Here is a 26,349-nt window from a genome sequence, read left to right as displayed (position 1 = left end):
AGCTCCTTTAATTTCTTTCTGGTTTTTCAAATTTGTAAGAAAATCTGTTTCTTCTTGTAGACTTTATGCAGTTGTTCACATGTCTAGATTTCATTTCTTATACCAGAGCCAACTAAATCCAATAGTTGCAAGATCCTCTCATGCCATAAAAAGCAGGAAGGTGCCTTTTTATGTTATTAATTAACAAAGTCCGGTAAAGTTACTTTTGAAACATGGATTAATTTCTGCTAGAAATGGGTATAACAAAAAAAGTCAGTATTTTTGAGCAGAGAATGAGATCATTTTTAAAACAGAAGGCTGTATATGTGGAGAGGTATCAATAAATTAACTAGGGTAGTGGAGTTTTTAAAATAATGTAGGCATATTGAATAAAATTGAGGGTTTTTTCCATTTAGTTTATTGGTACATTTTAGGTATATAGCATGGTTACATTCATCATTGGGATCTTGTACCTTTACATGATGTATCTTGGGGGTGAAGGGAGGGCAGGGGAATGGGGAAAAAATAAGAACAAAGATGAATAAAATTGTTTTAAAGGGCCAGTGATTCCAGCTACTTCTTGGTGTTGGCTTAAGCATCAACACAACCTCTCAGCACTTAGAAAGCTGCTAAGAGCTTACTGAAGTACAATATAGGGTTCTAAGCTCCCCTGATATGTGATAATGAACATTTAATGGGCAAATTTGCCACACTTCTAAATTTGTTTCCCATCAGTGGTAATACTCTTAAAATTTCTAGAGTGTACGTTGTGAGGAACAGAGTTTATGTTGTAAGAAGTGTTGAAGAAAAGAACATTTCTCATTGTTTGAAACAAAAAAATGCTAAATTTGTTACTTAAGTAATGAGTAGCTATGCTCTTAGGCACATCCTCTCCAAGCAAAGTATGTTGTAAATTTTATATAGTTTTTGGGGTCAGGAATTCTTTGAAGGTTGACAAGAGCCCCAGAAGAACCATTGTTCAAAAGGGACTATTGCTGATTGATTGCACTTCACCCAAGTGAGACTGCCACTGCTTGGTTAACATTCAAACATATGAGACTATTCCTGTTGAGTTGGCTTTCCAAGGTATGTGTACTGAAGCAAGTTGTCACTGATCTTGTATACCTCCCTAAATTATCATTAATTGGTTATGTCCAGTTTAATTGTCTAATTGGTTCTAGTTGTTACTTGTTATGCAGCTATAGAATGATAACCCTTTTCTGGGACTTGGAAAGAGGGAGATTGTTTTACTCTCAGGAGCTAATACTGAAACACTGTAGGAAATTGAAAGCAAAAGAAAATCAGTCACTGAGGATTCCATGTAAATACACAATGACTATATGATGAATTTCCTAAATAATGGTGTTTACTAAAGCATTGGGAATATAAAAAAAAATCAGATTTCACATGTGAATGGTTTCTTTATGTAGTGAGATCAGCTATGAAATTTGATATAATAATATATTATTGTAAAATAATTGTAAAGTATAAAAATGTGAATGTGATTTACCCCATTTGTAAATTAAAGTAGGTTCTAGGTCACCCCTGTATCACTCAAACTTACTGCACTCCAGTAAGCTTTCTCAAGTGGAGAAGAAGGTGGGAAGGGCACATAACTTCAGCTTGTTAGCCCTGATGAACAGCAGCTAATGAATCCTTAGAAAGGATAGTGTCACTTTCATAACATTTTATTTCCCTCCCCCAAACTTTAATATTCTTCAAAACCTAGGTATAGCTACAGGAATTTGCCACACAAATAATATTCATCATTTGTGTTACTACAAGGAAAAAAAGATTGGGGGTCTCTGCTAGTTCCTCTAACCAAATTTCTGCTTATATAGAGCAAACAAAGTTAATGTCATATTTGAGCTTCATCTATAAGTTGTAATAGGCATATACAGAATAATAGTCCTGTAGACAGTGTAGTGCTATGTTATGTGCTGTTATGTAGTGCTATCTGTTATAGTGAATATAGGATACATCTATTAAAAATGGTTTTTTATTTAAATAACAACACTAGTGTCGTGGAGTAACTAGTAGGAAAAGCCTTAACACATTTTGTTTTGTTTTGTATAAAAACTGAAGTTTTCTCTTTCCAAATTCAGACTACCCTGAAGTCCGTTTTTTACTTCCCTGTTTATTCCTGACATCTCCTACTAGGGGAATACCTAATCACTTACATATTTCTCTGTTGCTAAGGATAGCCAGCTATGACCACTTAGGATTCAAGCACATGTTGATACCTTAAGACCAGTAAGCATTTGCTAAAGTAGGAAAGCAAGATGGTTAGATATGTTGTAATCAACAGTAGGAGGAGAAAAATTAGTCCTTGGAGTTATGCCAAAAGTTTAACTTTTGTGTGAAAAAAATAGTATTTTTAATTTAGCAACTCCCCATAAAAGAGAATCATAATACCATTTGCACATCACTTAAATTTTCTTTATTTATTCCTTACTCTTGACCCATGAAAATACTGAAAATCAAAACAAAAAAAGAAAATTAGATAGAATTGGTGTATTGTCTGGTGTTTTGCTCTGCAGTCTAGCTTGCTCTGGTTAAACAAGTATGCTTCTCAAAGGAAGCCAGTTGAAAGTGTTCTCTCTGTATGATTGGAGGAATACTTCTGGGTAGAACTCAACCTCCCACCAGGGAAGGAACTTCAAATGAAGACTGAGACATGAGATTCACTGCTGGAAATACCAGCAGAACAAACTCCAGGCATGTTTTTCAAATTTAAGTGTTTTCTGAGAAGTTGCTCTCCATGTGGTATAAGCACCAGTAAACAATCACTCCATTTTGGTGTCTTGTACCCTTTTGGCTCATTATGCCAGTGATAAGTGAAGTATAGAATTTCTGCCTTCAATTCTCATACCAAAATCACTGAACCATCTCTCTCCCTCTTTAGGATGTCACATGTACTTCAGTTTGAAGATAAAAGCAGAAAAGTGAAAGATGCAAGCATGCAGGACTCGGACACATTTGAAATCTATGATCCTCGGAATCCAGTGAATAAAAGAAGAAGAGAAGAAAGCAAAAAGCTGATGAGAGAGAAAAAAGAAAGGAGATAAAAATGGTAGTAATGATAACAGAACATCCTAGAAATGTGCCTGCAATAAATGGCCTTGTAACAGCCATTGTTCCAACAATATCACTTACGGGTATGATAAGTATTTTTGAACCTGTTGTCTTGTTTTGTAAATTGTGGAATGATATGAGCAAATGCTTTTGGTTACTGGTACATGCTTTTTTCCTAACTGACCTTTTATATTGCTAAATTTGAAATAAAATCAGTTTCCTTCTAGTTTACACGTTAACAATTTGCAGACTGTTCAAGCATGTTTGTGCCCCTTTTCTGTGAAATATGTGAAGGCTTCTCTTCCAAGATTTTTTATAGGAAGTTCTTGCAGAAAAAAAATATTTGAGGGAAACTTCCCTGGCACTAACTTTGGAATATAATAAAAAATGTAAAATAAAATATAATAAAGGAATATAAATATTGATGGTTTTATTTTCCATATAAATATCTAAAATTAGTCAAACCAGTGAGACTCAATAGCCTCATGCTTTGAACTGTGAGGGACCCTCACAGATCTTCCATAGATGTAGTCCAGGCGGTCTAATGCTCTGCCTACTGTCAGCTGAGTCACTGCACACCGCTGCCTGGATCCGGGCTACCTGCCCATTCCTCTGGCCTTAATACAGCCAGAGCAGGCACACAGGGTCCCACGCTGGCACCTGAACTCACTGAGAATTTAACTTTTGATGACAATCATTCATAGTGGGTAGTTACATTATTTATATTTAGTCAATTTTTTATAGAATTTGAATGCTAGAATTGTTCCACAAGCTAATATTAGTCACCTAATAAAACATCACCAGCACATCTTTTCAGATCAGATCTCTAACATATAATGTAAAAAGAGAAAGAAAGGGAAAGGAAAAGAAGGAGGGAGGGAAATGCCATCCATTAGGCTTTCTCTAGAGCAGTGATTCTCAAAAAGTAATCCTAGGTGCAACACTACTCAGGAATGGCACTTGAGGACATGTTAGAAGTGTGAATTCTTGCCCTGCTACCCCACCACCCCCACCCTCCTTCCAGACTACTGAGTCTTGAACTTTGAACCCTGAGGACTTGTCAAACAAATTGATGGGCCTCACTGCTGATTTTCGGCCACTTTGGAGATTGGCAATGTCTAGTGAAGTTAAAGATGTGCATATCCAGTGATCCAAAAATTCTAATCTTAGGTCTGTTTCCTAAAGAAATTTTCACAAATTGCTTAAAGAGATGAGTAGGTATTAAGATATACACTGAAGTATCCATTCAGAGGATGGATAAATAATTGGTTGTGTATCCATACTATAGAATACTTTAAAGAGTCAGTAAACAGAGATATAGACATATGCATATCTTTAAAATAATGTGGAAAATCCACATACATTAAAATTTAAAACATGTAACATATAATTGTTTATGGATGAACACATGTAGCAAAAGGATAACACATAAAAATAGGGGTTACCTCTGAAGAGGAGGAAGGAACACACAGGCAGCTTCACCTGTGTTTGTAATGTTTTATTTCGTAAGCTACATGATGGGTACTCAATTCTCTTTACACATTTTGATATGCTTGAGATAATGCATAATTTTTCCTTTATGGTATATCTAGAATCTACAGTAAAAAGACAGAGGAGTCCCATTATTAACAACTCTCTTTGCTTCAGAAAGAAAGACAAAATTTCAAGAAGAATGGGGTCCGTCATAGACATGCCCTTGGAAAATATCAACCAACTCAAGTGCAAGGTGATCAGACTCAAAGCCACCCCAAAATAAGCCAGCATTTGGAAATGCACCCTATCTCCTTCAACACAAAAGCTTTATTGTCAGTTTTATTTTAGATATTAACAAAGCAGAATTTTGGCTTCCAAACACAATTTTTACAGGTTATGGAATGTGTTGTAACTGAGTATGTGCTGAAATACCCTATACATTTCTCAGGCATCATCCTCAAATGTGGCCACCTTTGCCAATTAATATTATCATAAGAACAGAGGGCTCCACAGACTTCCAGGGAAAATTTCAGAAATAATACAGGTAGCTTTTTAAAAATACTTGAATGACAAAAGTAAAGCCTGAGTTTGGTGAAATACTCCTCATTCTGCTTTAATGGCAAGGAGCCGAAAGATCTCAAGTTCCGGTGAGATTAGAATCTTACCAGAATTTCACCATAATAACAAAATTCTCTGTGAACACAACTAAATAATACCAACATTTTTAAGTATAAGAACAAAATTATCTATTAGATATTGTATGAAATTTGCTCTTAGTAAAGTCTTTAGAAATGTCACAGGAACATGTTTGGGCCAAATGAATTGTAAACAAAAAATAAGTAACATTCAAAAGCTATTTTAAAATTTTGTCTAAATTTCACTCCAATTTTATATTTAGGCTCATTTTTCTTTTATGCACCTACTCTAAGGATGTTATCCTGAGACAGTAAGTCTGTGACAGTACTGGAGGTCCTAGAGATCTAAGAGAAAAGCAACTTCTGATAATTTTTGTTCTCATTTTGTGACAAGACATTTCTTTCACTTTGATGAAGCTGTTGGCAAGGAGAACATTAAAGCTAATCCTCCACTTTTCCTTTCTCAGTAAGTAATTGAAGTAAATGCAAATCTCTAGAAGTTTTAATGGTGTAATATCAAAATGCACATTGTCATATGCCTTCAGCTCTCTGTATCCTTTGAGGCCACACAGTCAGTAATACATTCGCTGCATCTAAAAATGGGGACACCACAGAACAAGGTCATTCAAAAGTGTGAGGAGATGAGTGGTTTGCTGCTGTTGTTTTTAGAACACATTCAAGTAAGCTATAGTGGGTGTCCGTCTCAAACTGTCACTACCAAGTTTCTTGATAAGATCTGATGTGTGAGGTACATAAACCTGTTGTCTTGTGTCAGTGTGGCCAGTATGGAAAAGGTTAGATAAATGCAGAATATTGCCCAAACATGCCAGTTAATCTTGGTGATAACAAGAAAGAAAATGGAGGTGTGAAGTGAGTTACCATTGAGGGTGGTATCAGCATAAGCAATTTGTATGTTCAGGGTGTAGAGAGGTTAAGAGGGGTTACATTCTTCAACACTCATTCACAAAACAAGAGCAGGTCCACTCTCTCTAGGGCTGTGACTCTCTCCCAGTAACTCCGAACAGTTGATCAAATGGCACCGTCTCTGCTTACTAGAAAGCAGAATGTTTTTCTATCCCTTGTGCATTTTATCTCCTCTCCTCTTTTGGCTCTTAGTGAAGAGATATGAGAAAGGAACCATATTGTAGAGAAGTCCTTTCTAACGAGGGCATGATAGTATTGAATTCCAAGAGAAGTAGTAAAACATGAGATCTTACCAGGATAGGGGAGAGAAGTCTTGTTTGTAGAAAGAATATCCATTAATTCTCAAAAATTCCTCTTGGCAAAGCCATAGATGACTGTCTGTCACAGGTACCAAGGGTTTCATTGATCCCTATGGAGAGGTGTTTTCAGTGATAGGCTTGTAACCAGCTCCCCTCTCCCCAGTAAAAAGAAAGATAAGCCCTGATTTGCAGCACCCCATGGTGTAAGTACCCTCACCATGGCTGATTTCAAGGGTGCTCCCATATACAACTAGTTCTTTTTCCCATTGGTTTTATTGCTGGGTAAAGTGTTGTATTGTAACTTGCATCAGCACAAAAGAACTCACACAAAGGGTTTAACCGTTTGCCAAGATCCCAATCTTTGTGCATATGTTGTATGATTACTTCAAAATTTGGTCAAGTCCTCATTTCTAACAATATCTATACCCTATGTTTTTACAAGTAGTTTATATCTTTAAATCCTCTGTTAAAGAAGTTTTTCAAAACTACTTGCCTCACATTTATTTTTCCCCTGCATGTTTTAGTTTGGTTTTTTTTTGTTCCAATTAATCATATGTCCAATTCAAAAAGCAGCCAAACTTTACAGAAAAAAGTGTAAAAAATATGAGTTTCTTTGAATTATTTCCTATAAATGATAATATACAAATTATTATTTAACTTAAAAATATTATTTTGGATTAAGGATAGGAAATCCTACCTGGGGAGAAAAGACTATCTTCTAGTGAATGCAGATGGAAGTCTGGTCACTCTTCCACATCTGCTGGGGATTTTTCCCTCCAGATTAGGTCATGGTATTAATTCATGTTACTTGATCAGCAAAAACATGATCTGGAGGCTTTCTTCACAGCACCAGTCAAAAAGAAGGTGTTCTTGATCTTTTAGGAAATTATTATTTTCTCATCTTGTGATGCCAAAAGTGTAGTCATGCTAAACTTCTGGCACTTTTTAAATAATCAGCAGAGTTTTAAAATTAGGAAAATCTTAATTTTCTCACTTTTTAGTGAAAGATTTAGTATGCTATTGAAATACTTTAATAACAATGTATTTGAAATGAAGAATTCCATGTATAGAAAATAAATAACTCCTTTAAATTATGCTCTCTAATTAATGCTCAAGAATTATAATAAACTTACAATTTCTGGGTTCCCTTCTCTTTTTTATGTGATACAAACAAATTGCCTTTTAATTTGCAGTTTGGGGAAATATTTGCTAAGGGTAGGAGGAATATGAACATTTTATCTCTCTTCTAAACCTTGTAATAATACTGTGTTATTGCTGTAAATAATCTGATAAGAACAGGTACTCTAGATCAACCGAAGAATTCAACAAATGATTTTTTTTTTTTGGTACCGGGGATCGAACTCACAACCTTGCATTTTCAAGGCAGGCATGGTGCCACTGAGCTAAATCCCCACCCCCAAATGATTTTTTAATTGATTTAGGAAAGTGATACATGACATCATGTGAGTCTAATGTCCATTTCAAACCCAGCATGTCCAAAATTGAACCCATACCTATTCCTTCTGACCCTGGCTCTGCCAGACCTGCTTCACTGGCCCTTTTCCATCTGTTATTGGCAAAGACATCTTTCTAGTGGCTCAGGCCAAATAGCTTGGATTCTGTCTTTACCTTATACACCCAGTCTATTATATTCTGCTGGCCCTATCTGCAAAATGATCCAGAAATTCACTATTATTTACCCCTTCCTACTGCTACTGCCCTAGTCAAAGGGACCATCAACTTTCATGTGAACTACTAGAACAGTACTATAACTAGTCTCCCTACCTGCATCCTTGTTTCCCTATAAATTATTAAATTATTATCATCATAAGTATCAATGAAACTTTTTTCAAGGAAGGCAGCATTAGAGATTAAACCCAGGGATGCTCTACCATGGAGTTATGTGTACATCCCCAGGCCCTTTTATTTTGTTTTGAGATAGTCTTGCTAAATTGCCTAGGCTACCCCTCAAAATTTCAGCCCTGTTGCCTCAGCCTCCTGAGTAGCTGGGATTAAAGGTGGGTACCACCACACTCTATTTCAATGAAACCTTTTTTAAAAGTCACATAGTTATACTTCTCTGATTAAAATCCACAGAATTCAGAATGAAAGTCCAAGTCCTTATAGCAGTGTACAATTCACAAAGCAACCAAACCTTACAGAAAAAACTCCAACCCCAACCCCATCCTGTGCCCCTCCATTTCTGTCTTCCTCTCTTGGTACCCTTCCATCTCTTACGCTGCAACAACCACACTCTTTTCTCTGCTAATCAAATAAGCTGTGTGGAGTCCACCTCAGGGCCTTCGCACCTTCTCCTCTATCTGCAGGAGTCTTTCCCAAGACACACACAAGGTCATCTCCCTCAGCTCCTTCAATTCTTGCTCAAATGACACCTTCTCAGTGAGGCCCACAATGGTCACTCCCCTCCCCACACATTAAATCTCTCAATCTGTGTTCACTTGTATTCAATAGTGCTATTAACACCTAAGCATTTTATCTTACTATTTCTTAAGAAACATCCTATGAACTTGGTGCTGTTGTTATCCATTTACAGATGAAGAAACAGCCTTAGAAAAGTTATTTGTTGTGTATATCCATCTCTCACCCTAGAATGCACTCCATAAAACTGAGCATTTTTGTCAGTTTTGTTCACTATTTGCCAGTGCCCAGAACCATACTTAACAAATAGTAAACACTAAATATTCGTGAACTAATGAAGAAATCAGTACATTTCAAAAAGAAAAAACACCGTAGGGATTCAACGTGGTGTTATTACATATTTTATAATTTAATGTCACCTTTACTTCATAAAGATAGGATATGTTTACACTAAAGTGAAGAAAGAATACAACCTCAGTTCAAGGACACCTCTACCACCTGAGTAAATGTAGCCTTAGAAAACCCTCACTACATTGTCACCTCCTCATTTTAACATAAAACACTTTGTCACAGATGGGTTAAGATGTACAGAGCAGTCTAGAAGAACCACTAGCCTGCAAAAAAACGCATTTCCACCCATATTACTTCGTTGAGTACCTGCTCTATAGAAAGCAATATTTAATTTCTGAGGTTAGAAAGAATGGAGGGCAGCAGATAAAGTAAGAAAGGTCACATGGTAAGCACAGTTTTAAGGCTTCAAACTTGCAACTGATTGAACGACCAAATGGCAGAACCTCTGATTATGTTTCCTCCTCTTTCAGATGGAAGCAGTAACAGCTGCCTTACCTTCCTAGCAAGGTGCTGTTGCAATGAAAAGATCAGACATGAAAACCAAGCTTCCCTAGAGTAAAGCCCTATACCGTTAAGTGCTAGCTTTTAATGACACCTATTTCATGATAGGCACGCTTCAAAACACTTCCTTAACTCACTTAATCCTTATAAACAATGCTATAAAGTAGGCTGTATTTTTATCACTCTCTTACAAATGAAGAAAATTGAGGCTTACAGGAGTTAAATAATTTGTCCAGGTCACACAGTAAGTAGAGGAGCTGGAATATAACACAAGACTAACTCCAGGGCTTCCGCCCTTGATCACTAGGCTACAAAGACTTACACTACACGGACCAATATGGTAGATCTTCTATTTACCTAGAGGAGTGATGATTTAATAGTGTAGAGGACAAGGACAATGCCCAAAGTAAAAATACGAAATGATTTCTGATATTTTTAAGTATGTAAAAATTAAGTGAATACCAGAATGGACCAAGAAATGAGGTTCATGGGATTAATCTAGAACTGCTTCATGGCAGAGGGAATTTTGACCATAATTTGAAAAGAAAGGAGAACATGGCATTGAGACAAGACACATTCCAGGTGAAGAGAAGGTTGCACAGACAAGCTATTAAGACAAATGTAGGAGACAGCAATGTGTCTACATAATGCCAAAACATCTGGTCAGTTCAGCTTTTAAAAAAAAAAAAGAAGAAGAAGAAAACAACTTCCATCAATGTAGTGAATTTCTTCAGTCAATCCAGATGTTTGGCATCTTGTAGACAAAACATCCAGATGATTAACTGAAGATTTGACAGAGTTGACTGGATTAAGCAGATGTTATAGCATTGTATAGACATAGTGTCAGGACGTTTGCTTGGCTGGAGTGAGGTCCAGCTGTAAAGGAGATAGATGGTGTGGGCTGTGAGAGGAGACTTTGGAGCAGAGGACCTGGAGCTTGGATTAGATGAAATTGGGAGCTGCTGGAAGAGGGGTGTGATGGAAATGATGCTTCAGGAAGAGGATTCCATGTAAAGAGGGAGAAAAAAATAGTGAAAGGAAAAATTGTAGACAGGAAAGAGGATATTAGGAAAGTGCAGGTGTGTATGAGGTAATTAGAGCCAGACCAGGATCAGGCTTGGGAAGGCAACAGGAAGAAGTTGATCTGAAAAACATTACCAAAAGAGAACAGGAAGTCATGATGGGCTAGACAAGGGAGTAAAATTGCACACCACCCCAAAGTTGGAAACTTTGAGGCCTGGGAAAGCAGCTGTGGGCAGCCTCACCATAGTAGCAAACCAAGAAGGAATCCCCAAGGGACTCCCCCAAAGCCTCCTGTGCAGAGGCCATGGCCAGGCCTCCTGATAAGGGAAACATGGAGCCCACAAACATAACCCTCATCTTCCAATTCCATAATTATTTTAGCACTACCCAAATTGATTTCCTTTTAAATCAAATTTCATGAAAAGACTAAGAATGCTAGATTCAGATTATCATGTAGACACTACTTCAGTGAAAAATCTAAAAAGAATATTTTAATGCCATTTGATTTTGCACAGAATATAATATAAACTAATATGCATGGGGTAAAAGTAATTTAGATGAAGGGAGACTGAGAAATTGCACAGTACCTACACTATTTGTAGGAGTAGCATCAGAAAAGCCTATTTATAGGTAGAAATTAAAGGCTGAATCCAAGCATTTATGATGTTTTTTAAAGTACTAATTTATAAAATATTGGAATGTACAAGTCTTGGTTTAGATATTCACTTTTTGAAAATTTCAAATATTGCATTGATGAGAATCAAGTTTATCTTTAGAAATAGCCACAAATTTCAATTTATTAGGATTCAAACTATTATGGTTGTTTGGATCTTAAATGTCCTGAAAAGACAGCTGAATTAACCACCAGCCTGTGACACGATTGTGATGGAACCTTTAGGAGGTGGGGCCTAGTGAAAGAAAGTTAGATCATTGGGACCAGGCCCCTTGAAGGGGATATTGGGACCCCAGCCCCTTTCCTTCCTGGATGCTATGCGATGAGCAGCTTTCTGTGCCACATGTCATACTTTGCTGTCACAGGCCCAGAGCGCTGTGGCCAAGCGACCATAGCTTGAAATCTCTGAAACTATAAGCCAAAATAAACCTTTGCTCCCTTTAAGTTGATTTATCTCAGGTATTTGTCACAGTGAGGGAAAGCTGATTAACATAAAGAGTGTGTTCCATTAATTTTTTTATTCTAAAAAAATTCTAAATATTCATGCAATTTATGGTTTTACAAATTTGAAGTTTCAAATGTTTTTATTTAAAAATAACTATTATCAAACACACACACATACAGAAATTAAAACCATTCAAAGAAGAACAACGCAAGGGGGAAAAAACTGCAATAATATTCAAATACAGTAGAACTCAACCAAAACAAAACTGAAAAGCTCTTAAACATTTTTCCATATAACTTAAAAAAACATCTCAAGTACCAACAAGGCACCAGAGGATGTGATTTGTTTCAGAAAGATCCCCAAAACCAACATTGAACAAATAGTGATCTGGAAAAAAAACTCCAGTTAGCTAGCATACTCCACATAAGCCAAACTTCTCCCCAATTATTTCTTTACTCAACTACTCTCCAACTATTTCTTTACTCATTTCAACAGATTAAAAAACACTCCCATAGAGGTTAATCTCTCTGTTCATAGTTTGGTGTGGAATGAGAATCCCTCTTTTTCTCCCTCCCTCGCGCCCTCTCTTGCTCATTCTCCCCACCCCTTCTTTCCTCCCTCCCCACCACCACCTCCACTCACCAGAAGAACACAGAATGTGAGATTAGAAATATATTAATATGCTTCAGGATCACCCTAGAAGAGATAAAGGTCTCAGGAATAGTTTCAAAATCAGTTTCCCAGCCTGAAAAATGACAGGTCTACTGGTTGGGGGAAAACAGTCCAGAAATCTGTTGATTTTGTTTTTTAATTAATTCCTCCAATTAGTTCTGGTGCCTTTTTTTCTGAAGATCAGTACCAAAAAGACATAGTTCTAAACATAAAACTTAAAAAAATGAAAAAAATCTAAGGGACACAAGATTCTAAAATGGCAAAATAGACTTAATTTTTTTCTTACCCAAATGTCACATTCCCTTCAGTACTACTTTATGAAATAATCTCCTACATAAATTCACTGTGTTTTTTGATATGCAAAATTTTTCACAGAGATGGCAAAAAGTCAAAAACACCTATGCAATCAAACAAAAACCAAGAAGATAAGTGGGATAGTTTGTTCTCAAATCCCAGCACTGCCTCCTATATCCCTTCCTGAGCACAGTGATTACCTAATGGGCCAATATAATTAATGATGTTGTTAAGTCTTTCTAAAGCTCCAAGGCTAAGCAAAGTCACTCATTTATCAGATACAAAATATTAAGAAGCAGTTCATTAGGGCTGGGGATTTAGCTCAGTGGCACTGCATCGGCCTCACAAGCACAAGGTCCTGAGTTTGATCCCCGGTACCAAAAATTAAAAAAAGCAGTTCACTGAAACAATGTGTGATTTACCTGGGTGCTTGAATACACCTTTCTCATAGTCATTATTTTATAAGAAATAACTCAAAGTTAGTAGATACCAAAATAGTTATCTAAAAAGCCAATTAATGGAATGCCCTCAATTAAAACATCAAGATTACAGTGTTTGTGTACTACAAATGACCTCTTAGTTCTCTCCCCACCCCCCACAGCACAATCTATACATATGAGAAAGATTAGTGGATTTTTTTTCCTTTTTTTTTTCTGGTACTATGCTTTCATTTGCCTTAAACTCAACTCATTTTTATAAAGTTCTTTCATCCCAAGGACACAGGAAAGAAAATAAGAAATTAGGAGAATTTTTATCAGAAGCCATTTATTACCTAAAGTATCACACTTGAAAGTCAAATTTGTATTTAACTTGCTTTGAATGGTGCTTTTGAAACACATCAAAGATTTCATACCCCAGCCAAATTGTTTAGACTTGAGCAGTAATTCTTTCTCCTTTATCCATTCTCTAGCCACCTTCAAATCTCATACAGCAAATGATGTCATGCCCTAGTAGCAAAGAGTTAGGGCAAGATAAGATTGCAGAAGAAAACCCTGGGAATTTTCAGAACATAAAGTACCTGTGTTCAGATACAGGTTAAAACAGACAGAAAGATTCATTTCCATTGATCTCCCACATAAAAATATTAACTAACCTTCAACACTTCATCTGAACCACACTATTGATAAGAGTAAGAAAAAAATAGAATATTCTTTTCAGGGTACTTTACCAATTCTACTGCATCAAGGTGATTTATTGCATGAATGGCTTTTGATTACTGTACTTTTTCCCCTTGGGGCCATGGCTAGGTCATAGAAAAGGGTTTCCACCACACTCCACTTCCATGTGTCAGAAATTATGATAATATACTGATTCTGTTTGTGCAAGACCCTTTACTGAATCCACAGGAAAATTTATCAATACAAGTATCAGATCTATGTCACTGACGTTGTGAAGCACGTCCTCTTAGAGGGGGGTGCCCTTGTGCAATGCTCCACTGCAGAGCTCGTCCTTCCTTCCCCTTCACATCAGCCTTCAGCATCCCCTAGAGGCCTACTAGAACTCTGTGAACGCTGCTCTCTAAAAGATCACTCATGATCTTCCTACCAAATCCAAGTCTTCATTTTTAGAATTCTCTCCTCCCTCTCTTAATCCTGACTCCTTTCCCTACCAGCAATTTCTGCCCTGACCCTGTTTTCTGTGGCCTGTGTTGTCAGATTATATAGTTCTGGGGAACCTGGTTGGTCCTCCCTGAGGTAAAATGACCCTGGGAGCCAAGGTCTTTAACAGGTAGGAGCTGTAGATGCTGCCTACACCATGAGACTCAGTCTGTGCCACTTCACTGTGGGCCACCACAGACATTCCAAACACTTGTTTTCTTCTAAAACACACAGGCACAGACCTCCAGATTTAGCAGCAAGAATCTGTAATTTGGGCCATATGATGTCCAACTCACCTGCAGAGGCCTATAGTTTGTTCATGAAAAAAACCTTCAATGCAATCACTGCCCAAGACCACTACCTTCTGCCCCAACCTTCTAAAGCACTCTGGAGAAGACTTGTTCTTCACCATGCCTGAAACTCAATGGCCACTCAGTAAAATGAGGAAGAAAAACATTCCTCCCAGCACCGTGGGTTGTATCAGTAATAAATGTGTCTCATCCATAGAGGCGCCCCATGACCTTCCAGGCTGGGGAATCATCATGTTCCTGGATGACCTTCTGATATGGCCTGTCTCTAGGCCCTTGGGGAACCCTCTCTGGGTACATAATGTGGGAATGTACTTAGTGCCTCCTCTCCAGAGAAAATCTCCTCTACGTAACAAAGGTTAGTAATGACCTAGGATGGAACACTAAACTCTCACTCCTTAAACATTCAAAACATTCAATATATATATCCTGAGGCCTACTGCTTAATAACAGGGCTTTCTTTTTTATCTCTTGACAATCTTATCAAGAACCAGCTAAGAAGAGGCAGCTGTTTTAGAATCTGTGGTGGCCTGGTCTCTTTGCTTTTCATTCTGCATTTTCTTTACTGTTGATGAGTAAAAGCTTATCCCACTATAGGAGGAGAAATGCTTTGTTTTGCTTTATTACAAGTGGATTTTTCCAGTCTCCTTATGCACTAGAAATAAAGTAACTATTAACCTAAAAATGTTAAAGCACCTTCAAGAAACAAGCAATTTTCCCCTTGTGGGCCTATATAATTGGGGGTAGATTTGGCATTCACATAGTATCCTAAAATTACCTAGAGCTAGATAATAGCACTGGTGGTCACTGACCTGACTTGATTAAACCTTAAGGAAACTGCTTCTAAGGCAGGAATTAGATGCTCCAGAATTTGCTAGAACTTGATCGACAAAAAAATAAAATAAAATTTCAAATACTTTACTTGCTTGAAGGACTTCCATGAGTAGAAAGAATTTCATCTTTCAGAGTGAATATTCACTAGTTTGCTTTTCCAGCCAGGAGTCTGGAAGAGGCCAGCAAGCAGTGTAGTCATTTGGTAATGTCCTTCCCTCCGCCAAGATGGATTAATGCTGGGAGATCTTACAACTGGTGAGTAATGGGTACTGCTTGCAGATCCTCCAAGATCCCCAAGGTGTGATTATTTTCATACGTAGATTTCTGTCATCATCCTCCAAAGGGTGCTTTGTCATTTCCTTTACTCTTCCTTCACTGGACTCTCAAATCTGAATACATGGACAAAGTTTCCAAGTATTGCCAATCTCTTTAAACCAAATTAGTGAGCACTTTAGAGACACTGCTAAAATGGGAAGATTATATTAACAAAATTAGGCTGGTTTCTTTTAAATGATTCTGGAGAGATATGAATAGTTAGTTATTAAAATGTGATCTTAGTAAACGTCTTCTAAGTTTACTATCTTGGTTTATGATTTCCCTACCTAATCCTCAGAGTGATGTTAAGATGTCATAGACTTATTAAGATCTCAGACTACAAACTGCCAATTTGAAACAACAACCCCAAATATGTAAGCTGTGAGTTTTAAAACTGATTCCTCTTTGCATTTTTTCACAGTATTGTCATTCATTCCCTGAGCTGTTGTCACTCCCACCACACCAACTCTTCAGTTTGTATTTGGCTCCCTTTTGGGACTAAACAGGCCTGTGAAATGAGATGCCCAATACCAAAAGAGCTCACACTCCAGAGTCAAGCAGCTCAAAGTTCAAGTTCTGTCTCTGCCACCAACTAGCCAGAAATCCTTAGAGGATTTACCTGAACTCTTTAAGCTTTGGCTGCCTCACCTGTAAACCAGATGTTATGGCTTAGATCTAAAATATACCCCCAAAGCCTGTGTTTATAAGGTGATTGAATCATGGGAGCACTATACTCATCAGTAACTAAATGTAGTGTTAGGAGGTAGGGCCTGGTTGGAGGTGGGGCACTGGGAGTGTAACCTGAAAGGATTGTATTCTTGCCCCTGGTTCCTCCCTTGTCTCTCTGCTTCCTGGTTGTCATGTGTTGAGCACCTTTTCCTCTACCATATCCTTCTGTCATCTCGTTTCTGCCCTAGACCAAGATGACCATGAACTAAAACAATGAGACAAAATAAACCTCTTCTCCTTTAAGCTATGGGTGTTGAGTATTTTGTCCCAACAATAAGAAAAGTAACTAAGACACTGAACATATATAGTTTGCTTCAAAAAATGTTGTGAGGATTAAAGGAGCTAATACTTTTAAAGCATTTAGCATGGTACTCAATAAATGCTAACCATAATAGGATTTGTTTTAGTAACAATTATACTGATTGTTTCCCCCTTCCGTCAAAGCTTAGAATGCCTGTTTAATGCTGAGTCCTAGACTCCTCTAAAATTACCTTACTGTTCCTCACTGTGGGCCAAGCTGGGAACCAAGTAGGTAAATGCTCAGCAGCGTTGCACAATGGCACAGGATTCTCCTGTTACTATCCATCCCTAGTTCTCTGATCGGAGCCCAAAACCTTCCTGTGTGCTATCAGGTACCCACTAAGCCTTTTCCTCCTGATCTCTCAGGAGATTAGGAGCTTCTGTCCTCTATTCAAGTCCCTTCAGCTCTGAGTCCCAAATCTTAAGGTTACCTTCTACAGCAAACACAGAATTTTGGAAAGCTGGGCCAGATGTTTCTCTAGAACCTGGGGTGCTCTTATCAACAGCTCTACTGCTTGCCCCTGATGTGAATAGCCAAGGCCATAAACTGACTTGCTGCCTTGGCTGGTGTCAGAATCACCCAAAACACAGGTGTGTGCCCTACTCCCAACCCTTGCACTCAGTAGTTTTAAAAGCTTCCCAAGTGATTCTGCTATTGACTCCCAGTTGAAAAGCTCTGATTTGAGCAGCTACCAAATATCCCTATCTTTTTCTCCCATGTCTTAGAACTGGATTATCTTTCCTGAACTATATAAACCTGTTGCTATCTCTCCTAAACCTAGTTAGCTGCTACTGCTGCTAGTTACCATACACTCCCAACAGGTCATAGGGAATCAAGTTGCTGAGTATGGTTTAGGAACCCCTCAACCTACACATCTAGCCCCTGAGCCCAAGAGAGAGGAAGGACATCATGTTTGAGCCAAAGAAATACAATCAAGCAAGGACAGGGGTTTTAGAATAAGCAACAGCTAATTTGGAGCGATGGGTGAGTTCAAAAGATTTAAAGGCCTGAGGCTTGACAATGATCAAAAGGAAATAAAAGCCCCTGCTCCCTGCCAAGGCAATCTAACACGCTAGAGTACTAGTAACATAATGAGACCCTTGTTTTGTAAGAGAAAGGAAAAAGGAAAGAAAATAGTAAGAGTATGAGAAGACAGGATGTTGAGAAGACACGATGTGATTAAAACAAGCAAGAGGGCGGGTAAGAGGGACAAGTTCTGCCCACCTGCACTGAAATTCCCTCCCAGGCTCCAGGTACTTTCCTACCTCCTGCCCACTGTATCACCGACCTCTATGGTTCACTGTTAACTTCTGCCTAATCAACTAGGCAACCAGGCTGGAGGGTTGGGGGTGCACAGATCTGTAATCTCAGAACTCTGGGAGACTGAGACAGGAAGATTGCAAGTCTGAGGCCAGCCGGGGCAACTTGGCAACTTAGAAAGACCCTGTCTCAAGATAAAAAAGGACTGGGGATGTTGCTCCACATGAATCCCCAGGGCTGAAAAAGAAACAAACAAAAACCCACCAGGCAACCAACATGCAATTCATAGAGAATGAATTCCAATCTGACCAGGATGCCAAGTTAGTCAGAATCTGCCCTCACTCAGTCTGCTCTCTCCTGGCCTCTCCTCCTGAGCAAGACCCTGGGCTTTCCACTTCAAATGCTGCAAAACGTCTTCCTATTTACTTAGCCTAAAAAGAGTGCTTAGTCTCATCAAGAGCTCTTATTAGAAGGTTCTGCCAGGGCGCTCAGGAGCGCAACTCTGGGTATCTTTACATGTCTTAAAGCCCTGTCCACCCCACCCCCTTCATACAATAACTTTCTTTTCTCCTGAAGGACACAGTGTTTAGGCAAATTCCCTCTCAGGACTTTCTGCAAGGAAAGAGTGACCACATCAAACGCTCATAATCCCTTCCAGGGCCCTCCCGAGGATTAGCAACCCTGTTCCTCCACGCCTTCTGTCGTGGCGAGGGCCAGTGAGGACCTGGACCACCAGCTCGGCTATGGAAGCCCCATATCCTTCAGCAGCAGGCTAGGAAAGCCTCACGCTTGTTCCCCACAGCCACAGATTGCAGTGTTCTGACAAGGAGATGAAATCATTAAATCAGTGTCAATAAGGAATAAACTCAGGAGTAACACGTGACCGTGGTGCATCTCTCTTCACAACACGCGGCTGTAAAACCCTACACAGGTGTATAAACCCTGGCCGCTCCCTCGAAGTATCGTCCAACGAACTGTCCAGGATCTAATTTACCCATTTTGGCTCTGGTACTGGCAGAGTCCTGAGCCGAACAGCTGTCCCCCACCGCGGTGCTAGCCATCTTCCAGGATAGAGCCAGTTGGTGTGGTGCGACAAGGAGCCCCCTCGGGGAGGCGGGGAGGACGCGGCCCAACAGGCAGCACGGCCCACTGCACAGCGGTGCAGGCCGAGGGGCCCGAGGGCAGGCTCTTCTGGGGCTGTCTCACCCCACCCGGTTTTTCTTCGGGGGTTAGTCCAGACATCATAATTAATCAGTACTTTGTGGGATTCTTAATGTGTCGTCATCTCTGCTCAGAGATAAAACAGGCTCCTCTTGAGCGTTCCTGCCAGCCCGGCAGCCTGGGTCAGGGAAGCCTGCTCAGTACCTCGCCCCGCCCACCCGGGGTCCCTGAGTGGCCCCCTGCCCCCAAGCACCTCCATTTATTGCTATTGCCAACCAGGTAAATGCGAAAGCTCGCGGGTTCTGGCTTTTTTTCTTTTCATATTTATAAAAGTAGGACATGCCCTTTTAAAATGTGGAAGATTAGGGCTGGGGATGTAGCTCAGTGATAGAGTCCGTGCTTAGCATGTGCAGAGCCCTGGGTTCAATCATAGCATCACACATGTGCGTGCACACGCACACACACAGTATGAAATTATACACCCCAGACACATCCGCTAGTTTGGATGTATTTCTTTCCAGTCTTTCCTCCTCTTTCTTTAGAGCAGATTTTCAGGTTTTAATATTGCTTTATTAAATAATAAATTGTAATATTGTGATCATTTTGTAAGTTTTCTCACTTTCTTATTTTGTTTAGTAGAAACATTTTATGTATTTTTATCAAACATTGTTTTAAAGCTCATAATGTCTTAATGATATACTATCAATTACTTAAATCTTATTTCCTTTTATGGGCATCTCCCATGTTTCCAGTTTGTAATAGGACACAAGTAGTGGGGAAAACTATCCTCCTTCACCCTTTCCCACCTTGGCCAGATTGACTTGTTGTTTTAGTATTCAAGCCAGGCAAAGATTTTGATCCCATATATGTTAATTACCAAATTAAAAAATTCAGATGAGATTTCTGTGCCTGTGAGTTAAGGCTCCAGCCAAAGTGAAAATGAACAACTTTGCAGTGGGGACAGAGACTTGCTGCACAAAGGAGAAAGAGGGGTCCGGAGGGTCCTAAGTGGACAACGCCTCTGAAAGATAATTGGCCGGTGACTTCTGTAAGGTTGAGGACATTCAAGGTTAGGCCTGTTAGCTGGAAGCTCCACTGTATTATTTGGGAAAAGTGTCCTTGTCTCTCTTATTAAAAGATCAAAAAACATAAAATAGGCAAAAGAACTGGCCCTAAGTGAACAAAAAGTAGCATTACTCGGCCCAGTTTTGACCTTCTCTAGAGTCCCTATCCCTACTCCATAAAAGTGCTATACTGTTTCTGTAAGAGTCCAGATATCTAGGATAAGCCACGGCCAGGAGCCATGCAAATCTCCTCTGAACTCTTGCATAAGCTTCATTTTCTTTATCTCCTGCAAACCACCTTGACTGGAAATTATGGTATGGAAGGGGATGGTGGCCAAAAGGCCAGTGTTTGAAGAATCAATTCAGCCTGCCCTGGCTTGTGTCCAGAAGATCTAACACACTGTATTGTTGGTTAGTCTGGTTAGTAAAGAACACCCAACCCTCCTTCTTGTATTAATACCAAAGTTCTGCAGGTCCCTCCTGTGCTCAGAGTTGCATCTGTTTCCAAGCTAGTAGCAAGAGCCCAGTGTTGGCATCTACCTCTTTGGTCTGGGGTAAATTTTCCTTTATGAGAGAAAGTGTGAAACAAACTCTATCTCCAGCTGAGCCAGCTTTCTCAGTGCTGAATAGATCTGTAAGGAAAGCTAGTCTTACAATCTGGCCACACTCTCTGTCTTGATTTAAATTTATGTGATTGACAAAGCAGGGAATTTTCTGTAGGTGGCGTGTATTTGACAAAATAGCTGTTAATTCTTAAGCCATTTGAGAATTGGCAGTGAAATGGTGCTCTAATTTCAGAAGAGAAAGACAGGCCCTGGTGTTTCTTTTTTCTAAGTGCCTGCAGGCTTTCTTGTCCCTTTCTGGTAACCATGCCCTCTACTGTGCAGCTGTCCCACTCCTCCTAATCTACTTGACTCACCTCTGTGGCCTCCACCTAAAAGGTTGATCACTGTGTTCCCACGGGGGGAGGTTTGCTGTAAGATTAAAGGAGACCCAGCATTCTGGGTGGAGCACTTTAAACCTGGTTGCCAGAAACAAACCCACCAGCTCTCAGATCTCCAACTCCACTTAGTTTTCTTGGTCCTTAGGAATTCTCATTGCTCCCTTTTTCAAAGGATGCTTGGCTTCTTCCTGGCTACCCAGCTCATACAGGAGTAGGGGAAAGCAGCTCCACTCTCATCCTGTCCAGCAAGGTCCATCATGTCCAGGCCTGGCCTCTCAGCACCCCTGCACTGAGTCACAACATTCTCCAGGAACTTGTTGATCTTGCAGTGTTGTCCTGTTAAAAGATCAACCGCTTTTTGAATTCTTTCCACTCTCATCCCAGTTATTTGTGATAGCCTCTTAGAAGCTTAAAAATAACATTTACTTCCTCAGTGGTTTTGTATATTTCCATTTGGCAAACTTTATTTTGTTCCATGTGTTTCTAAGGGAACAGAGACAAAAATGGTTTAAGTGCTACTTCCTACACTGGTCTGACTGATGGTGTCAGAACTGGAATCATCCTTCAGTCCAAGTGGGTACACCCAACCGCAAGCTTAGCCTTAATGCAGAAACTATATAGACTACAAAGACAATGGACATTGTTTGGTTGTTGGAAAATCTACTGCATTGTACTTCCTTTAATCAAGCAACAATTTTTTTAATTGATTCAAGCCACTTTGCATGGAAATAAATAAAACAATGTAAAGTGGTTCACGTTATGAGTATGACCATGACACTGTGTTCCATTATTAAAATAAAAGTGAGGGCACTATAAGAAGTCAAGATAGTAGTTACTGGAAGGGATGCATGGGGTGGGGTGGAGTGTTTCTGGGATGCAAGAAATGTCCTATTTGAAGAACTGAGTGATAGTTATGTGAGTTTGCTCACTTTGTGAAGATTCACTGAGCTCTGTGTTTATAATTATATTTTTCTTATATATGTCTTACTTCAATAATAAATTTAAATAAGGGATAATGATAAATAATAATAAATTAATTAAGGGATTTTGTTAAGGTGGGCACCTAAGGCAGCAGATGTAATTATTCTTTCATGGAACAAACTGTTTTAGTGTCCATTTGGTTCTTAGTTGAAAGGGTAGACTTTGTACGTATTACAGAAGTAAATAAGTTAGGGCCCCACCACCTTTCTTCAAGGAGTTCATAATTTATAGGCAGCTACAATATAAGTGAAAAATGCCCAGAATTTATACCAATATCAGATTCATAGTTGTGGTGAATGCACCACAATAATGTAAGATGTAAACAATAGGGAAAACCAGCTAAAAGATATGTGGGAATTTTCTATGCAATCTTTGCAGCTCTTCTGTAAATCTAACTTTATTCTAAATTTTTTTTTTTTTCAAAAATACTCAATGTCATGAGAAGGACTATGTGGGAGAGATTATTTTTGGACCAAAGGAATCGGAAGTGACTTCATAGAAGAAAAGATGTCTGAATAGGGTCTTAAAGGAAAATGAGATCATAACAAAGGGAGTGGAAAGGAAGGTTTCTAGACAGGGGAAGCAAGCTGTGAGAAACTGTGGTGTGCCTAACAGTCCAGTGAGGAGATCTCTCAGGCTCAGGCTAGTGAATTCTGAATGTAGTGATGTGGACTACAACTGGAAAAGCAGAAACCCTAAAAGAAAATTGAGGAGACACAAATTTTATTTTATTTATTTTATTTTGTGGTTCCAGGGATCAAGCCCAGGGCTTTACCTTATACATCCTAGACAAATGTTTTACCACTGAGCTACACCCCCAGTCCAAATTCAAAAGCTAGCTAACATCCAAGTTAGTTTTGACTTGCTATTGAAATATAATATTTTACAATGAGAGATAAATATGTTGATTTGAAAACAGAAACTGATAGAGTTAAATCAACTCCTTACATTTGTGTATGTCTCCCACAGAGCTAAAAGAATTAAATCATAACATTTATGGGTACCCACTGTGTGCTTGGTATTTTGAGGCTATTCTCTTATTTAATCATCCTAAGATCCTTATGAAGCAACTGCTCTTATTTTATTTTACATATAGAAAATTGAGTACTTGTTTGTTTCCAACAAATACAAAAGTCATAAATATAAAAAATAGATACAGCCACCTGAGATCTTCTTTGTTTCCAACAAACACAAAGTCATAAATGTCAAAAATAAATATAGCACTTAATGCCAGAATGTGTTTCAGTGGTTGAAATGGAACTCTGAGTTGGAAATACATTTACATTTATATTTAATTTAAATTTATTTTTTAACTGAAAAGAAAATCATCTGGGACTAATTTAAGTTCTTCAAGTCATATTGGTCTTGATAAGCCCATTTATCAAGTGTGTTTTATGGAATAATTCAGACAAGCATGTTTGGCAATGTGTAATTATCACAAAGAGTACCAAAAACTGATAAAAGTTTGGCCTACACAGACTAGATGGAGTACAGGAGAACTCTTTCCCAGTTTGGTTTGTGGAGTCAAAGGCAACACAATTATATTACATGGATTATGGGCCAGACTTACCAGCTCTGAGGTGTGAATGTTTCCCAATCGATCCAAAGAAAATGAAAAGGATGTAACCTTCTTGTCTTGAAGTTTCTAGAAGAATTGTGATTTGTCTTCAAAGTCAAATTACTAAGTATTAGAGAGTAGATGGTTCAACAATTAATAATATCATTTTCTTTTCCCTACTAAACACTTGAATAAGACATGTGAGAAATTTAAAATAGGTTTTATTTTGACATTTAGTATCTTCCTAACCATGTAGAAGTGCAAGTTCATCAAAGATCCTCAGATTTCACTGAGAATTTTCTTTGCTTAGTTTTTTCTAAGATTTCCCTTCTCTACAATAAACCATAAAATAATCTCCCTCTCTTTATATTTGTTGAAAGAGAAGTAAATTCTTGAAAGAAAATTTTGTTTTCTTTTAATTTCCAACAAACTATGTCCTACACCTGACAGTCACAAGGTAGGAAGGCAGCTGAGTTAACAAAGAAGCATTTTGTTCTTGATCTTGCCATTCAGTAACACAGGGTGTGATGAAAACTGGAACAAATAAGGAAATCACAGAGGTGCCAGAACATTACATTTAAAAAATGGAATTATTTGAGTCAATCTGGAATGTCTGGTTCTTTTGGTTTAGGCCTCATGGGTAGCATTGTGCTTCAAAAACAACTTAAATTGGCTACTAGGATTCCAGAAGGGTAACATAATCTTGTACCTTTGTGGAGAGATGCTTATCTTCATCTACTGGTAGCAGAAAGAGACTGGATTCTTCCACCTTTTCATGTTTAAAAATGACAATTATTCAAATAAGTCCCAAACCTGAATGGAATTTGGAAATATGAGTGGGTGGAGATACTTCCTCCACTCTTTTTTGGATTGTGCTGGGTTTTATTTGAAATAAATGCCCTACCATGAGTCAGTATCCTCTAAAGCTACAGAAACATGGAGCCTGAGGAAGGTTTATCCTCCTTACTTCCCCTATGTGATTTGGCAGTTAGGAGAAAAAGTCCCAGAGGTTAGTAAGCCTGAATACAGCACTCAGATTCCCTGAGGAGCCTGAGACACTTTGAGTCCCAGGAGCTAGCAGAAGTTCATCAACTCTTCTGGAAGATGCAGCCTGGAACCCCGTGACCTCTGCCTCTTGAAGCTGTCCTGTTACCTCTGTAAAGGCCTTCACTAAGGGCCATGAACACTGGGTATGTCTCACCACCCTCTTGTCACCAACACACAAAATTGTAGGGGTGTGTCTGGCTGTGATAAAGGGTTGGGGAAAACCAAAGAGAATTACAGCATATGATGGAAGAAATTGTAAACTGTACCATCTAACAAGGTGAAAAAATCCCCACCAAGTTTAGGACACATCACTGAACTCCTAACCATGTTGACTTCTCCCATAGGTGAATGAATTCCTACACACCTTCCAAACTCAGTGACCTCATCCTTTGGGGATTGGTCTAATTCCAACATTAGTCTTCTTCTGGGCATAGTACATATCTTCATGCCTGGCCCGTTTGACCTAAAATGTTCTAATGGCTTTGGAAAGACAATCTATGGTGTCCCCCAGGAGTCTGGGGTCCAGCTCCTTTGGAGGCTTTACCTTCAGTACATGTTATGGACACACCTCCAAAGACTACTTGGAAGGTGCATGTTCTCTCTCTCTCTCTGTCTCTCTCTGTCTCTCTCTCTCTCTCTCTCTCTCTCTCTCTCTCTCTCTCTCTCTCTCTCTCTCTCTGTTTCTTTCTCCTGTGTTTCTTAGACTTCAACATGCGCACAGATCCCTGGAGAAAGGTCCAAACTCTGCACTTCAGACCAGCTCTCAGGTGATGCCACCATGCTGCTGGTCCACAGCCCACATTCTGAGGTGCAAGACCTCATCTACAATCCACATTCAACTTTATTCAATCATCCCAAAATATCTTTTATGGTTCTTATTCCTTCCCCACTCAGTATCCAGGTGGGAATCATCGTGCATTACATTTGGCTGTCACATGTCTTTAGGCAAAGGATGTGAACTTTTTATTGGCTGCTCTCTTAGTCACACAAAGATCCAGTGAAAGTGTTGAGATTCCCCCTTGCCAGACACAGTCTTCCCCCCCCCCATTAAATATTTGGACAAAAGCCACCCTCTTCACAGGCAAAGCAAGAGAGGGAGAGAGAGGAGAACAATGTCATGTCCAGTTCTGAAAGGAACCATCTGGAGATGATACTGTAAGGTGCTGAGAGGGTAACAAGGAAAGGCTGTACTATGGGTTTTTAAAATGCAAATCACATGCATTTACCACCAAGGATATAATGTCTATCTCACAATAGCAGCACAACATTCAAAAATAACTTCAGACAAGTTTTGCTACTCTTGTTCCCAGACTTAAAGAAATTATACCTTCTCTTCAGAGAAATTAGAAACCAACGCTACATAGAAGCATGCATGGTGCATATCTACTAAGTGTATACATTTCATTTCCTACTTTCTAGAGTTTAGAATTTAGATCATTTGAATCCCTTCTATAATAGCCTCCTAAGGATGGACAGGGACAGTAAATGTCCAAATCCCATTACTCTGTCCAGTGTGGGCTCTGCATT

At 39.0% G+C, this 26,349-nt stretch overlaps 1 protein-coding gene across 1 annotated transcript in view; it reads left to right on the top strand.

Moving 5' to 3' along the window:
- Cwc27 (CWC27 spliceosome associated cyclophilin) overlaps nucleotides 1–3,479 on the top strand; it is a 203,285-nt gene extending 199,806 nt beyond the window's left edge. The window contains exon 14 of the mRNA XM_004862876.3: nucleotides 2,885–3,479. Within this exon, the coding sequence (XP_004862933.1) occupies nucleotides 2,885–3,047 (163 nt within the window). The 3' untranslated portion in view covers nucleotides 3,048–3,479. The remainder of the gene's footprint in view (nucleotides 1–2,884) is intronic.
- The last annotated feature ends 22,870 nt before the right edge of the window (nucleotides 3,480–26,349 follow it).

The sequence above is a fragment of the Heterocephalus glaber genome, unplaced genomic scaffold (assembly GCF_053883595.1).
Source record: "Heterocephalus glaber isolate CG9 unplaced genomic scaffold, H.glaber_assembly_v1.0 deba00001543, whole genome shotgun sequence".
NCBI classification, from domain to species: Eukaryota; Metazoa; Chordata; class Mammalia; order Rodentia; family Bathyergidae; genus Heterocephalus; species Heterocephalus glaber.
Note: the sequence above shows the minus strand (reverse complement) of the source record. Positions and strands in the feature narration are given on the sequence as shown.